General features: G+C 32.9%; 1 protein-coding gene across 1 annotated transcript; it reads left to right on the plus strand.

Annotated features, from left to right (window-relative positions):
- Positions 1–13,169: 13,169 nt before the first annotated feature.
- LOC110653287 (3'-5' exonuclease-like) lies at positions 13,170–13,805 on the plus strand. The gene has a single exon (XM_021808843.2). The coding sequence runs from the start codon at positions 13,170–13,172 to the stop codon at positions 13,803–13,805; it is 636 nt and encodes a 211-aa protein (XP_021664535.2).
- Positions 13,806–15,146: the final 1,341 nt, after the last annotated feature.

Genomic DNA, 15,146 nt, shown 5'->3' on the forward strand with positions numbered 1-15,146 from the left:
AATTCTTTCATCAGCCATATCCGCTTCTAATTCAGTTTCTCTCAAGCTTCCTTCCTTCTTCTGGTTTCTTTCTTGTTGGCCTTACAAAATTTCTCAATTTCAGGATTAAACAGTAAGGTTGTGTCACTTGAGCTTCTAGCTCTTCTCATAAAAGATTAAAGTACCTGAAAAAGAACAAACAAACACAAAATGAAAAGATAGAAAAGATAAAACTAAAAACAACTAAAATAATCAAGAATTCAATCTTAAACAAACAACTCCCCGGCACCGGCGCCAAAAACTTGATGCGTCCCAACCGCAAGTGCACGTCGCATAAGTAGTATAGAAAATATCGATCCCACGAGGAGTTGTGTTAATGATTGAATTTTCGATATAAAAGTTGACTAAATTGAAGTATTTATGAGATTAAAATGATGAATTAATGGGTAATGGAGTATGAAATCTAAATGTGCAAAATTAATATTCTATTCAAAAATGTATTAATTAAACTAAAATTTGCATCAAATAGAAATAAGCAAGTTCAAATATGGCAATATTTAAAATGGCAAATGATTAAATTTGATTAGAAATTAACAATGGTAAAAAGATGATTCCGGAGTTCGGGGTTTCATATTTGAGCTATTTTGGGATTTTAAATTGGTTGTCCAATCTTATGAAACTTATGAGTTTTAAGGAGATTAATTCTTAAATCCTTTGAATTCCCTTTCGAGTGAGACAAAGAGTGCCTTAATCAAACTAATCCTACTTTCGTGGAGTTAGAATTAATTAAGACCCATTAAGTTCCTTAATTAATCTGTGAATCCTCTTAATCCTTAGCCTATTTCTAGGTCTAAGTTAATTAAGTCCAATTTCCTGATTATCTATCACAAGGCCTTCTCCTTTCGGTGCTTCAACCATGGATTAAGAACATTACTCAATGGGATCCTACATTAAGCATGTCATTAAGCATACAAGAAATGAATAAAACTCATTAAGACCACAAAATATGGATTACCCAATCAAAATCCACAAAATATCTCAAATATTACAACCATTAATACATAATCAAAAGTAAAATAATAACAATCAATAATTCTTACAATATATGATAAGTTAAAAAGGAAATAAAGATTTAATCTAAGCTAAGAAGTAAGAAATTAAACACTAGAAATGTGGAAAATGTAAAGCAAGGAAGAAATGCAAATCTTGGTTAAAAATGGTGTGGAAGGTGAAAATGACTCCTCAAATTCCGCTTAGCCTCCTCCTTTCTTTCTTTGCTCCTTGCCTCCTCTCTAAAATGAGAAAATGGGACTATATATAGCATTTTTCCGACATGGAGCCCTAAAATAGTATGTTCTAGGAGGAATACATTGAGGGAATCTTCTCACTCATTAATGAACTCTTTATGGACCGCATAAGTTATGCATCCCTTATGCGCTGGCTGGTTCGGGTCACTTATAAGTCGCATGACTTGGTGCATAGGTTATGCACAATTTCGTGAATCTGCATAAGGGAGGCGAGAATGTGCATAGGCTATGCAGTCTCCTTATGCACATTTCGGCTGGTTCTGGAACAGTGGTCTTCCTCCTTATGCGAATCGCATAGCTTATGCGGCAAGTTATGCACAGTTTGGTCTATGCATATTTTAGCTTGAAAACTTGCTTTTGGCATCTTTTTACTGTAGAAGACACTCCTCAATGGCAAAATTCTCTTTAGTCCTTCAAAAACACCATTTTTCCTACAAAACAAAGCAAAAATTACAAATTAATCCAAAGTTGACAATTATGGAAAACTAACTAAATAACTAATGAAATTAGCTAAAAATGACTAATAACCAAATAAAATGATTGTGAAATTAGACCTAAATGACTATGCAAAATATGTGCATCAGACCCTCATCATAAATCATATAAATTATAAATTCATGCTAAGAAACTAAAAGATCCCTTCCCTCTCGAACTAATGACCTAATTTGATCAGGAATCATTAGAAATGTTAAAGTAACTCCGAAATATATCAATCCAGCAAAACTACCTGCATTTCCATCTCATCTCCATCACCGAGCACTACTTATGCTTATATGGTGATCCCAAGTTCCCCTGCAACAATGACTGTATTTGCCATATCAAAAAACATGTCATGCTCAACAAAACCTGCCAGCCTCAAAATTGCATTACTTGCAGCTTTCAAACCACCAATATCTCTTTGGAATTACAAATCCACAATATAATTCCCATTATCGGTAACAAATGGTTCCCCACTGTTCTACTTGCCATTAGAACCCTTACTCCTCAGCTTGGCCACACGACCTGCGTACCCAAACAACTCCTGCAACCTCTTGGTAATGAATTTCCAACAAAACCGCACAATTTCAACGGGCATAGCTAACCCACTATCCTTAATATATTTCACCATTTTAGACTTATCAACAATAACCACAAACTTCTTTCAAGCGCCCTCTATCATTTTCTCTCTCAACAAGGACCCACCTCGGCTTTTCACTAAATTGAGATGCGGATCAACTTCATCGGCTCCGTCAGTTGAAAGTCGATAATTGGATAGGAGTCAAGGTCTGATAAGGGGATTCCCAAAGAAAGAGCTTGTTCATGGGTCATGTTTTATGTGGGTATGCCTATAATGTTCTTGAGCTTGCCTTGACGCAAAAGCTCACCAATTCGGTCCACAGCATGTTTGTCGGTGGAGCCGGTGCCAAGACAGATAACCATGCCGGATTCGACGTACTCGACGGCTTTATAGGCATCGATTTTCTTGAGCTCGTCTTGGGTCAGTAATACCGGGGATGGAGACACAGGAGACAAGCCTGTCTCCATGGATGCAGAGGCAATAAAATTGAAATGAGGATAAGGAATGGCCATTTCTTGAATATAGGAAACCAAATAAATAAAGGAACAAATGGGTTAATTCAGTGGAAAAGAGCTGAGTACGACATGATTTATTAATATTGGTATCATAATTTATTATATTAGATTGTATGATTTTTATTATTAATATATTTAAAAAAATAGTAATTTTTGTAAATAATTTTTTTGATTTAGTTTAATGGTATGCTATGATATAATAAATATGAAATCTATTAAAATGTCTTTATTATTGTTTTAATTATATAAAGAGTTGTGGAGGCCTGTGACGTGAGAGACGACGATAAATGACTAATATATGTGAGAGAGAGACTAAAGATTTTTACGCCAAAGAGAGAAACTAAATATGAGGGACAATGAATGTTTCTAAATTAAAAGAATATGGTATAATTGAAATTTTATAAGTGTAAAATTGAAATGTAACAAATTTTAAATCATCTAAAATCAATAATTTGGTGGTTTAAAAATCTGTGATAAAAATCATGATTAAGAAGTCATTACTTTGCAACCTTAAACCATATTTCTCTAGAAATAATATTCACAACCAAATAGCATTATCATACCATACATTATGAAACTATAGGAAACTATCATCCAAATAAGGTGTATGGATTCATCATTTGTTCTAGATGATGGTTTCTCATGAATTTATAATGTATAGTATGTTAATGTTATTTGTTTGTGAAGATTGTTCCCATAAAAAGGTGATTTAAAGTTGTAAAGTAATGGTCTTTTAATAATGATTTTACTATAAATTTTTAAATGATCAAATTGTTAGTTTTAGATGGTTTAAAATTTTTGCATTTCAATTTTATAGTCACACAATTTATAAAGTTTCAATCATATTACATTCTTTTTATTTAGAAATATTCTTTATTTCTCGTTTTCAATCTCTCTCTTTGACGTAAAAATCTTCAGTTTCTCTTTAACATATGTTACTCCTCTTTTGTTTCTTACATTATAGGTCATTTACAACTCTCTATATTTAAAACAGTAATAAGGATATTTTAGTAATCTTCATATTTCTTATACCATACCATACCATTTAACCAAATAAGAAAATGTTATTATATCATACAATTTTTCCAATCATGTTAACAATAAAAATTATACAATTTCTAAACATTTTAACAATAAAAACTATATAATATAATACAATCAAATACTACACATTAATAAATCATGTTGCACTCAATCCAAACAGGTGTTTAATTTTTTTCTTTAAACGACAGGGGAAATTCTAGAAGAAAAAAAAAAAAATTTTTGCCTACAGAGTCCTAAACTAATTATGCAAAAGAAACCTCTTTCTATATATTAATCCTTGTAGAAGAGCTAAAACCTACATAAGCAGGAAAACTAATTTCTGCCTACACAGTCCTAAACTAATTATACAAAGGAAACCTGTTTATATGTATTAATCCTTGTAGGAGACGGAAAACCCACCTACGCAAGAAAATTATGCTCATATATGGGTATATATATGTGTGTGTATATATACATATAAAATCATCATTCTGCTTTCATTAAACGGTCTATTCTCGGCGATCCTTTTGCGCCCCTCCACTACAAAGATCTTGTAGCCTTTCTTTTTCCTAAACACCTTGATGGAGTTCAATTCTTCTTCTGGTATTATTTCTTCTTCTATGGCTGATTACAAGCCATGGAATAAGGTTTCAGCTTATTCTTTCACTCTTGCAGATTTGTCTCTAGTTAGTACTACTCCCACTACTATGGATATTCCTGAAAGTTTCTTTCAAGAAGAGCTAAAAATTGGTGATTATCACTATCCTATCCGGGACAAAGACAATCAACAAGAGCAGAAATCGACACTTTGTTTTTCTAACAACAAGGTTGATGAGATGGGAGAGTTGGGCAGTGATCAAGAGAAGCACCAGATTGGTGTCAACAAATATCATGATTATTATTACTATTGTACTTTTGATGAGCATGTTGCTCATCTTTGCGAGTCTGTACCAGCTCATGGCGAGGATGGTGGACAGCCCTTGAATTTGAAGGTGGATGAGAATAACGATGGGATGGTATTGAGTACTAAGGAAGACACTGAGTCTGAGTTTGATTATTATCTTTTATCCATATATGGCGATGACGAATATATAGCAGATATGCTTAATTTGAAGGTGGATGAGAATAACAGTGGGATGGTATTGAGTTCTAAGGAAGATGCTAAATCTGAGTTTGATTATTCACTTTTCCCTATATATGGTGAGGACAAATATATAGCAAACATGCCTACTTTGAATGTGGATGAGAATAATAGGGGGATAGTATTGAGTTCTATGCAAGACACAGAGTCTGGGTTTGATTGTTCTCTTTTCCCTATATATGGCGAGGACAAATATATATCTGGCTACTGATGGAGACTGCAATTTATATAAGCAAAGAGAAATTCCACGCTTGTGCTTGTTCATCAATATCAGCCGTAGTAGAAATCATTCTTTTCATCAAAGCAAAAAATTTGGAAAATTCTAAGGATATTAGAGCATCATCATCCGATTTCAGGACTTCGAAAGAATAACAAAAACAGATACCATACTGTAAGTAATATTGTTTAAAAAAAATTAATAAACTAATTGCTACATTTTGAATATCATAATTTTGATATTTCAATTGTAGTTTTGAAATTGGGAAAAACAAGTACCTTTAGTGTCTTTCCTGATGGATTTATAGCTATATGAAAATCAACTCAGGCATAAATGATAGATTAACATCAATTTGGCCCATCAAGAATTGAGACTACACATTACAACATTGTTTTGGTTCAAGGAATTCCATTCAGAAAGTTATTGTTCTCAAGTTTGGTTTAAATTTTGAATGAGGAATAATAACTCCACAATCTCAACTTTGATTCAAATCTTAAGAATGGAATAGTTATCTTCTGCAAATTTGTAGAATATATATTCCCACACATGGAAAAAGAGTACTGCAAGACAACTATTCTATACCACAAAACAAAGAGAGCCTATTTGTGTAGCTGCAGTAGCTGAAATTTATGACCTTATTTTTATGTAAATAACTCCATCAGTTTAGATATACAGAATATTTGTAAGAATGAATTACATGCATCAGAGTTCAGAGCCTCAAGACAACATATAATAAATCTTTCACTTTAATATGATCAACAAAACATATACATCAGAAATTGCTTGGACAGCATGTAAAGACAAAATAATCAAATAAATCTTAGCATCTGTAGCCATATTCATCTTCAAAAATACCAACACAAGAAGCCAAAGTAGTCCCTACAAGTGCACACAGCATATTATGCTCCACCAGATGTAGAATAATGCAGTATCTTAACAAACCTCATCTGCACCCACCCTTTCTCCCAAAAGGATTAGCCTGAACCTTAGAAACTCACTACTACTCTATATTTTTGCAACTGTTGAAGTGGATGATATAAATTCTGCTCAGCACTTCCCCTTAAACCTACCACACTTGGCCTTTTAAGGACTTTCCTTTACACTTCGTGCCAAAAACCAAATGCATGATTAAAAAAAATAATAAAAATGTTGACTTTGACTATTTGACCTCAATGACATCTAGAAATTGTAATTACGAGTAATCTTTTTCAACCTTTAATAACAGAGTAAAAGCTTATATAAAGCATAACATTAAGACAGCTGGAATTTACAGGCGGCTCCTTTCTTTCCCTCTTCCTTCATTTCCCAAAGCAATATAATAAACATAGATTAGAAACTTTTCATCCTAACAGAAATGTTTAAATCCAGTGTAACAAAAAGCCGCTTATAATCATATAAGCAATTTTAATCAATGCCTTCTCAATTTGGCGACAGTTGCTACCATCAGCAGTCATAAAGGGAAAAGTAAAGCAATGGATTGAACGAGGATGTGACTGGGAAGAGAAACTAAACGAAATTAATTGCAAGTATAGAAAAACCTGAAGCTTCATTAGCACTGTGAAGCATTTAGAAACTGCAGAAGGTACAAGTAAAGACACAATGCTTACCCTACTAATATTTGTTCCATCTTGAAGCTCAAGGAATAACTGCCCCCTTCATCATCATGGGCGAAGAATTGCTAATTATAGCACAAAATTTGATTGCTAGTTATACCTTACCACCTCCTATTCAACAGACATATTGAACAAAAAAAAAGTACTAATTGCATCAACCAAAACTAAATCCTATGCATCAAAAAATATTTGCGCCCAGGGGCAATTTACGAAAGAAATAGTAGCAGATCCAAAAAAGATGGAGATTTGAATTAATAGTGAAGTAAGTTTTACATTGAATAAATCATCATATCAGCTGCAGCTGACATACATAAGTATAATCACCAAGCTGCCCCAAAACAAAACTAATTTTCTTTTGCAAATTAAGACTTTCATCTTGATACATAATACCATAATTTGAGGAGACCCTCGTCATAAATCATATAAATTATAAAATTCATGCAAAGAAACTAAAATATCCCTTCCCTCTCGAACTAATGACTTAATTTGATCAGGAATCATTAGAAATGTTAAAGTAATTCCGAAATATATCAATCCAGCAAAACTACCTCCATTTCCATCTCATCTCCATCACCGAGCACTACTTATGCTTATTCTTGATGGTGATCCCAAGTTCCCCTGCAACAATGACTGTATTTGCCATATCAAGAAACATGTCATGCTCAACAACACCTACCAGCCTCAAAATTGCATTATTGCAGCTTTCAAACTACCAATATCTCTTTTGAAGTACAAATCCACAATATAATTCCCATTATCGGTAACAAATGGTTCCCCACCGTTCTCCTTGCCATTAGAACCCTTACTCCTCAGCTTGGCCACACGACCTGCGTACCCAAACAACTCCTGCAACCTCTTGGTAATGAATTTCCAACAAAATTGAAATGAGGATAAGGAATGGCCATTTCTTGAATATAGGAAACCAAATAAATAAAGGAACAAATGGTTTAATTCAGTGGAAAAGAGTTTGCCCAGAATCACTTGCAAGGCAGACAAAATCTAGATGAAAAAGGAAATGCATTTGAAAGAAAGGTGAAGAAGAAGAAGGAAACCCAGATGATAGAATCATGGTTGGAGAGAGGGAAGGCCGGAGGAAGGGTGAAGACGTTGAGTTCATGGAAGAGAATATATACAGAGGACAAGGGCAAAGATTGGTTATCGCACGTCACATAGATTGTGCACAAAATAGCTCCAAAGATTTTTTAATTTAACATACTTTGATGGGTGAAGGCAGTAATTTTCGATTTTTGTCCGAATCTTTTGTTTATTTATCTTTTTAATTCAGAAGTAGGAACTTTAATGTGTTTCAATCATAGGACTCCGTTCAACTTCTGGTGGGAGGCATAAACCTCTGTGTGATTTTATCTCTAATAGTTTGGATTCCGTCTGATTCCCTGATTGAATTGAATATACTATGATTCATTAACGTTGATATCATACTTTATTATATTATATTGTATAATTTTTATTATTAATATATTTAGAAAGATAATATGATTTTTAATATTTTTTTGTTTAATTAAGTAGTACGTTATAATATAATAAATATAAAATCTATTAAAATGGTTTTATTATTATTTTAAATATATAACAAGTTGTTGAGGCCTGTGATGTGAGAGACAATGAAAGATTAACATATGTGAGAGAGATTGAAAATTTTTATGTCAAAGGAAAAAACTAAATATTAGAGATAAAAAATGTTTCTAAAAAAAAAAATAGGATATAATTGAAATTTTATAAATTGTATAACTATAAAATTGAAATATAACAAATTTTAGATCATCTAAAATCAACGATTTGATGATTCAAAAATCTATGACATAATCATAATTAAGAAGTCATCACTTTACAACCTTAAATCATATTTCTCTAGGTATTTAATTTTTTTTTTAAACGACAAGGGAAATACTAAAGAAAAAAAAATAATTTCTGCCTATAGAGTCCTAAATTAAATATGCAAAAGAAACCTCTTTATATATATTAATCCTTGTAGAAGAGGTAAAACCCACATAAGCAAGAAAATTAATTTCTGCCTACACAGTCCTAAACTAATTACACAAAGGAAACCAATTTATATTTATTAATCCTTGTAGGAGATGGAAAACCCACCTACCCAAGAAAATTATGCTCATATATATACATATAAAATCATCGTTTTGCTTCCATTAAACGGTCAATTCTCAGGGATCCTTTTGCGCCCCTCCACTACAAAGATCTTGTAGCCTTTCTTTTTCCTAAACACCCTGATGGAGTTCAATTCTTCTTCTGTTATTATTTCTTCTTCTATGGCTGATTACAAGCCGTGGAATAAGGTTTCAGCTTATTCTTTCACTCTTGCAGATTTGTCTCTAGTTAGTACTACTCCTACTACTATGGATATTCCTGAAAGTTTCTTTCAAGAACAGCTAAAAATTGGTAATTATCACTATCCTATCCGGGACAAAGACAATCAAAAAGAGCAGAAATCGACGCCTTGTTTTTCTAACAACAAGGTTGATGAGATGGGAGAGTTGGGCAGTGATCAAGAGAAGCTCCAGATTGGTGTCAACAAATATCATGATTATTATTACTATTGTACTTTTGATGAGCATGTTGCTCATCTTTGCAAGTCTGTAGCAGCTCATGGCGAGGATGGTGGACAGCCGTTGAATTTGAAGGTGGATAAAAATAACGATGGGATGGTACTGAGTACTAAGGAAGACACTGAGTCTGAGTTTGATTATTATCTTTTATCCATACACGGTGATGACGAATATATAGCAGATATGCTTGATTTGAAGGTGGATGAAAATAACTGTGGGATGGTTTTGAGTTCTAAGGAAGATGCTAAACCTGAGTTTGATTATTCACTTTTCCCTATATATGGTGAGGACAAGTATACAGCAGACATGCCTACTTTGAATGCCTATGAGAACAATAGGGGGATGGCATTGAGTTCTATGGAAGACAGAGTCTGAGTTTGATTGTTCTCTTTTCTCTATATATGGCGAGGACAAATATATTTCTGACTATTGATGGAGACTGCAATTTATATAAGTAAAGAGAAATTTCACACCTATGCTGGTTTATCAATATCAGCCGTAGTAGAAATCATTCTTTTCATCAGAGCAAAAAATTAGGAAAATTCTAAAGAAATTAGAGCATTATCATCCGATTTCAGGAATTCGAAAGATGTTTAGAATTATTTTGTTTAATAATAAAAGTAGACTTTATTTTTACTTTATGTGAAGTGCATGTTTTCTGTTTATATCAGAAACTAGGTTTTAGTTTTTTTTTTTTTTTTTTCTCAAACAAGCTGTTAGTTACCTTTGGAATGATATACTTTGGCCAAGCAATTCTATGTGAATCATGTCTTTGTAGAGTGTGTTTCTTTGCTTCCAATCCTTTACTTTTCTCAGTTTTCAAATTCAATTCCATCTTCAGAAATTTCTTGTTCTTCTCTTTTCCAATAACACTCACTCACTACGCCTAACCACAGGGAATTTTTCTAGGGTTTCACTTTCGACCTGTTGATTTTTTGTTTTCTTTTGTGTCAATTTCTCTATTAATTTCGCTCATGGGATTTGTCCGCCTTCGTGCTCTTATCGTTATATATGTTTTTGCTGCTTTCATGTTTTATGTACATGCCATTTTTTTTTTCTGGGTTTGTCAATGGGATGCCGTATGGTCATTCTGACTTTATTATTGGGTGCGTTTTGTCATTGAGTGTGTTTGATCGAGTGACAATTGATTTTTTTTTTTCTTTAGTTTACGTGATAATTGTTTTAATTTGCTTTTCTGCTATGGTCGTTGTTCCAATGCCATGGAAGTAGACCTTGTAAATGGTTTAATTGTAATTTTTAGTCTATCTTCAATTCCTAGCTTGTCTATTTTTCCATCATCATAAGAACTTAAAATAAAGCAGTTGGTTACAAGCGGAGACAAATATAATAGAGTCCTGAGGCCCCTAGTTGAGTAGTTGGAAGACGAAACCATGAGATACTATCATGAGCCATGTCCCAAGCAGACGTAGCTCAGCAAATAGTTCAGCTAATTACACATTAGATTTTTCAGGATTTCCTTCGCATCTATATATACCTACCAGGCTACCAAAACCCAAGAAGAGTATCCCATTGTCCCAAGCATGCTATGGGTGGTCGCTTAGTAATCTATCTAAATCAAGACGATTTCCCATCTTTATCTGGTCTTTTATTGTTTATCTCTGTGCTTATAGGGCATATTGTTTCCTCAATATACAGAAGCAAATAAATGAGCATGCATGAATCCCGACAAAGCTTGTTTATAAAGGGAAGAATGGAGCATATGGTACCTCGTGAGTCTGCTTTAAACAGATCACAACCAATGTTTTCTGGCCACTAAGGCACTTTAGAGGATCTCCAGCATAGTGTTTCATGTATATATACATACTTACATGCTTTGAATCACAATCAACTCATGTCTTCATAATCTCTTATCATAACCTTTTTTTTTTTTTCTTAAGCAACCAAAATCTCCAAGTTCCTGTTCTTGATTCTTTTCTAAGAAGACTATGGCAATTCATTTTCATGGTAATCTTGCTAAGCAAATTATTTGCCAGTCTGTTTGCTCCAAATAAAGCAGCTTCAGGATGTTTGAATATGCCAAAAGGCTTCTTAGCAGTATATATTGGAGAGACTGAGAAGAAGTGATTTGTAGTTCCAGTATCCTATCTGAATGAGCCTTCGTTTCAAGATTTGTTAAGAAAAGCTGAAAAGGAGTTTGGCTTAACAATTCTTTGCAGAGAAGATCCCTTCCTTCATGTCACTTCTAGCTTGAGTAGAGCTTAAGTGTAGGCTGACATGGAATTAACCAATTAAGAAAAACAATTTTCTAAGGCAGGAATTGCCTGTTTAAGTGTAAATATATATACATATATATTTTGTTACAGACCAAAAACAATTCTACTAAATGTGAAAAATCACTCTTTACACTATTTTTCCTGTGGGTTTATTTTCTGTTGATTCTAATTTATTATTGATAATCAATTAAGCAACATCTACTTTTAGCGTTAGTTATGCAAATCATTACTAATGATTGAATTGACTGATTTGAGCAGGCAAAATCATAAATCCAATTTCAAATCAGAAAACTAAAGTTATAAAGAAGTTGATCTAACAGTTTTATGATTAGAAGTTCTTGATTTGCAAATTTAGAATATACTTCTTCAACTTTAACAAGAAAAATCAGATTTAGAGCAACACAATCAAAAGTATAGGAAGCCAAATCCTTTCTGCCTTCAATACTCATGTCCTTCCTGGTAGGAAAAGGTTGATTAATCTCCTTAAGATATTCACTTTCATGGTTCCAGGTTCATCAACAGTATCTAGCCTTTCAATGGTTGGGCTTTCAGTGTTATTTCACTGATGCACCTCTCTGATGAGGGTTCCTGGCATGGCTAGACTACATCTAAGGGAAATTTTATAGATCCATGAACTTCGAAGTGATTTTCATCAAGATCTTGTGATCAAACCTTGCAAGTACAGTTCTAACAATACTAGAGAAACTTGGAATTGATGATCTGTTGCATTTTGATGCTCCTCACACACATATGACTATAATTTATCCTGCACATGCACATGAGCGCTCTAGTTTGGCCTGGCCACGGGTCGATTCTAATTCATGGTTCAACCAGATCTAAACTGAAGTGAGGAGTTGGTTAACCATAATTTCAATTTCGAGGCAATTCTAGTTCTAGTTTAGCTTTGGTTTGATTGAGATCAAGTCAATCTAACAATTGAAATAATTTGTTGATTTAAATAAAAATGGCGGGTCAATTTCAATTCAGTTCATGATTTCAGGTTCAAAGAAAGAAGAAACTAAGATTGTTCTTAAGATGATTCCGGTTAATCAATTTTGGCCTCAAATTTAATCGAGTCAATTTTGATTTGATACTGAATCCAACTCAGACTTTGGAAAGGCCAAGCTCTAGCCAGTGAATGGGATCCACTGTGATGGAGTGAACCGTTGTTGAAAAAGAGCCCTCTCTCAAATAATTTTGCAACTTTTGCTTCCTTCCCTCAGAAGTAGCTTGCATACAAATGCCGACATCTGCTGCTGTCCACTAGTGCGTACGAAGTGTCAACATCTGCTTCCCTTAGCTCCATTTTTATTTATTTATTTTTTAACTGATGCTTTCCTTAGCTCCATTATTGCTACTTTAATTACGTCCTATTGTCCTCACTCCTCACACACACCTTTTCTTCCATTCATTATATTGGATATTCCATTTCCAATCTCTTCAACTTCACTATCCTCTACCCTCTCTCTTTCCTTGTTCTGTGAATTCTGAAACATCAAACATGGGGGTCACCATTGAAGAACTTTGCTGTAGCAGTAAAACCCAGAAATACCTAGTCACCATCCACCACCGCCTTGTCCAGGCCACGGTTACCTCCTCACGGACTGTGGTAGACAGGTGGATCAAAGACCACCTTCAAGCTCCATGCCACCATCACCAGAAAATTGTTGGCCTTGACATAGAATGGCGTCCAACTTTCATACGCGGCAGCAGCCAGAATCCGGTGGGAATACTCCAACTCTGCATCAGCAAAAGCTGCCTCATCTTCCAAATTTACCAAGCTACCTGCATTCCTCGGTCCCTCCGGAACGCCCTCAGTAATCCTAACATCATCTACACTGGAGTTCGTATATCCGGTGACACAAAGAAGCTTTACAAGGACTATGACTTGGAGACATCTTGTGAAGCAGATATTGCAAGTCTAGCTGCACAAGCATTTGATCACAATGAATTTAAGAGATCCGGATTGAAGACTCTAGTGGAGACTATTATTGGGGAAGAATTGGAAAAGCCAAAGTGTGTGACTATGAGTAACTGGGATGCTAAGTACCTTACTCCTGCTCAAGTGAAGTATGCTTGTGTTGATGCTTATTATTCATATAAACTTGGAAAGCTACTTAGAATTAATGTGAACTAGTGTTTGCAGTGGGTCGTAGTAATATCCTTGTATGATAAATTTATGCAGTAGTAGTACTATAGTGGCTACTTCAATGTTGGAATTAATCAGAGAGACTAGAAATGCATGCCACTTGCCTTAATATTTTTAATTTTCGTTTGACTTTTACCGTTTTAGTTCTTATCAAGTACTTGAGTAAGGGCCTATTTGGGCCTGTTTGGTTTAACCGTTGAATGTTAGCTTATAATTGATAGTTGATTTATGTTAAGTATTTGGTAAAACTATATTTATATGTTACTGTTAATATGTGAAATGACTAATAAGGGTATATATCATATAATTTATTTTATTATTTAAATAAATATAAAATTATAAATTTATTATATTATATTTTTTTATTTTATTATTAAATTAAATATATAATTATTAAATTAATATATTATATCATTTATTATATTATTAAAATAAATATAATTATTAATCTATCATATAATATCATTTATTTTATTATTGAAATTAGAAAATAATTATTTAAAAAAAATTAAATAACTTTAAAAATATAGATAAAATAATAAAGTAATTATTATTGTTAATAAAAAAATTTATAATTAATTTTAAGTATTTAGATATAAATAAATATTTTATATTTTATATTATGAATAAAAAAATATTTTAACAAAGTTGAAATTATAAATAAAAAAGATAAAAGTATTAATAATATTAATTTTTTAAGTTAAATAAAAAAGGATAATATGATCAAAATATAAAATAAAACCAAATCAGCTATCAATTGATGAGAAACAGCTCTAAAAATAGAGCTGATACAAACTGCAGCTGATGGGTACCATATCAGTTGCCCATCAGTAATTAGCTTTATTTTTTTATGCTTGCCAAACACTCTAGTTCACCTGTTTGGATGTCTATCAGCTATTAGCTGCATGCAACAGGTGAATCAAACACCCCCTAAATATGAGAAAGCTTGGAGGCAAGAAAGTGAAACTAAAGATTCATATTCTTATTATATGTTTGGATCCTTAATTGTGCAAGGGAATTAGAGAGAAATTAAACAAGAGAAATGAAGAGAAAAAAAAAAGAAATTTAATTTACTTTCTATTTTTTGGATAGATTATTAGAATTGGAAAGAAATGTAATTTCTCCTTTAAAAGGAAAGAGATGAAATAACTATTATATTATTTTCTTTCTTTTCTTTCTTATATCTATTATATTGTAAAAGGACATTTTAGTATATTACTATAAATTTCTTTCCATTTCTCTTGATTTCCTACTAATTTAAAGATAAATTGTATGAGTTAATTACAAATGAGAGAAGAAATTCTATTTCTCCTCATTTCTTCTTATTTC

Source organism: Hevea brasiliensis, chromosome 9 (genome assembly GCF_030052815.1).
Source record: "Hevea brasiliensis isolate MT/VB/25A 57/8 chromosome 9, ASM3005281v1, whole genome shotgun sequence".
Classification (NCBI taxonomy): domain Eukaryota; kingdom Viridiplantae; phylum Streptophyta; class Magnoliopsida; order Malpighiales; family Euphorbiaceae; genus Hevea; species Hevea brasiliensis.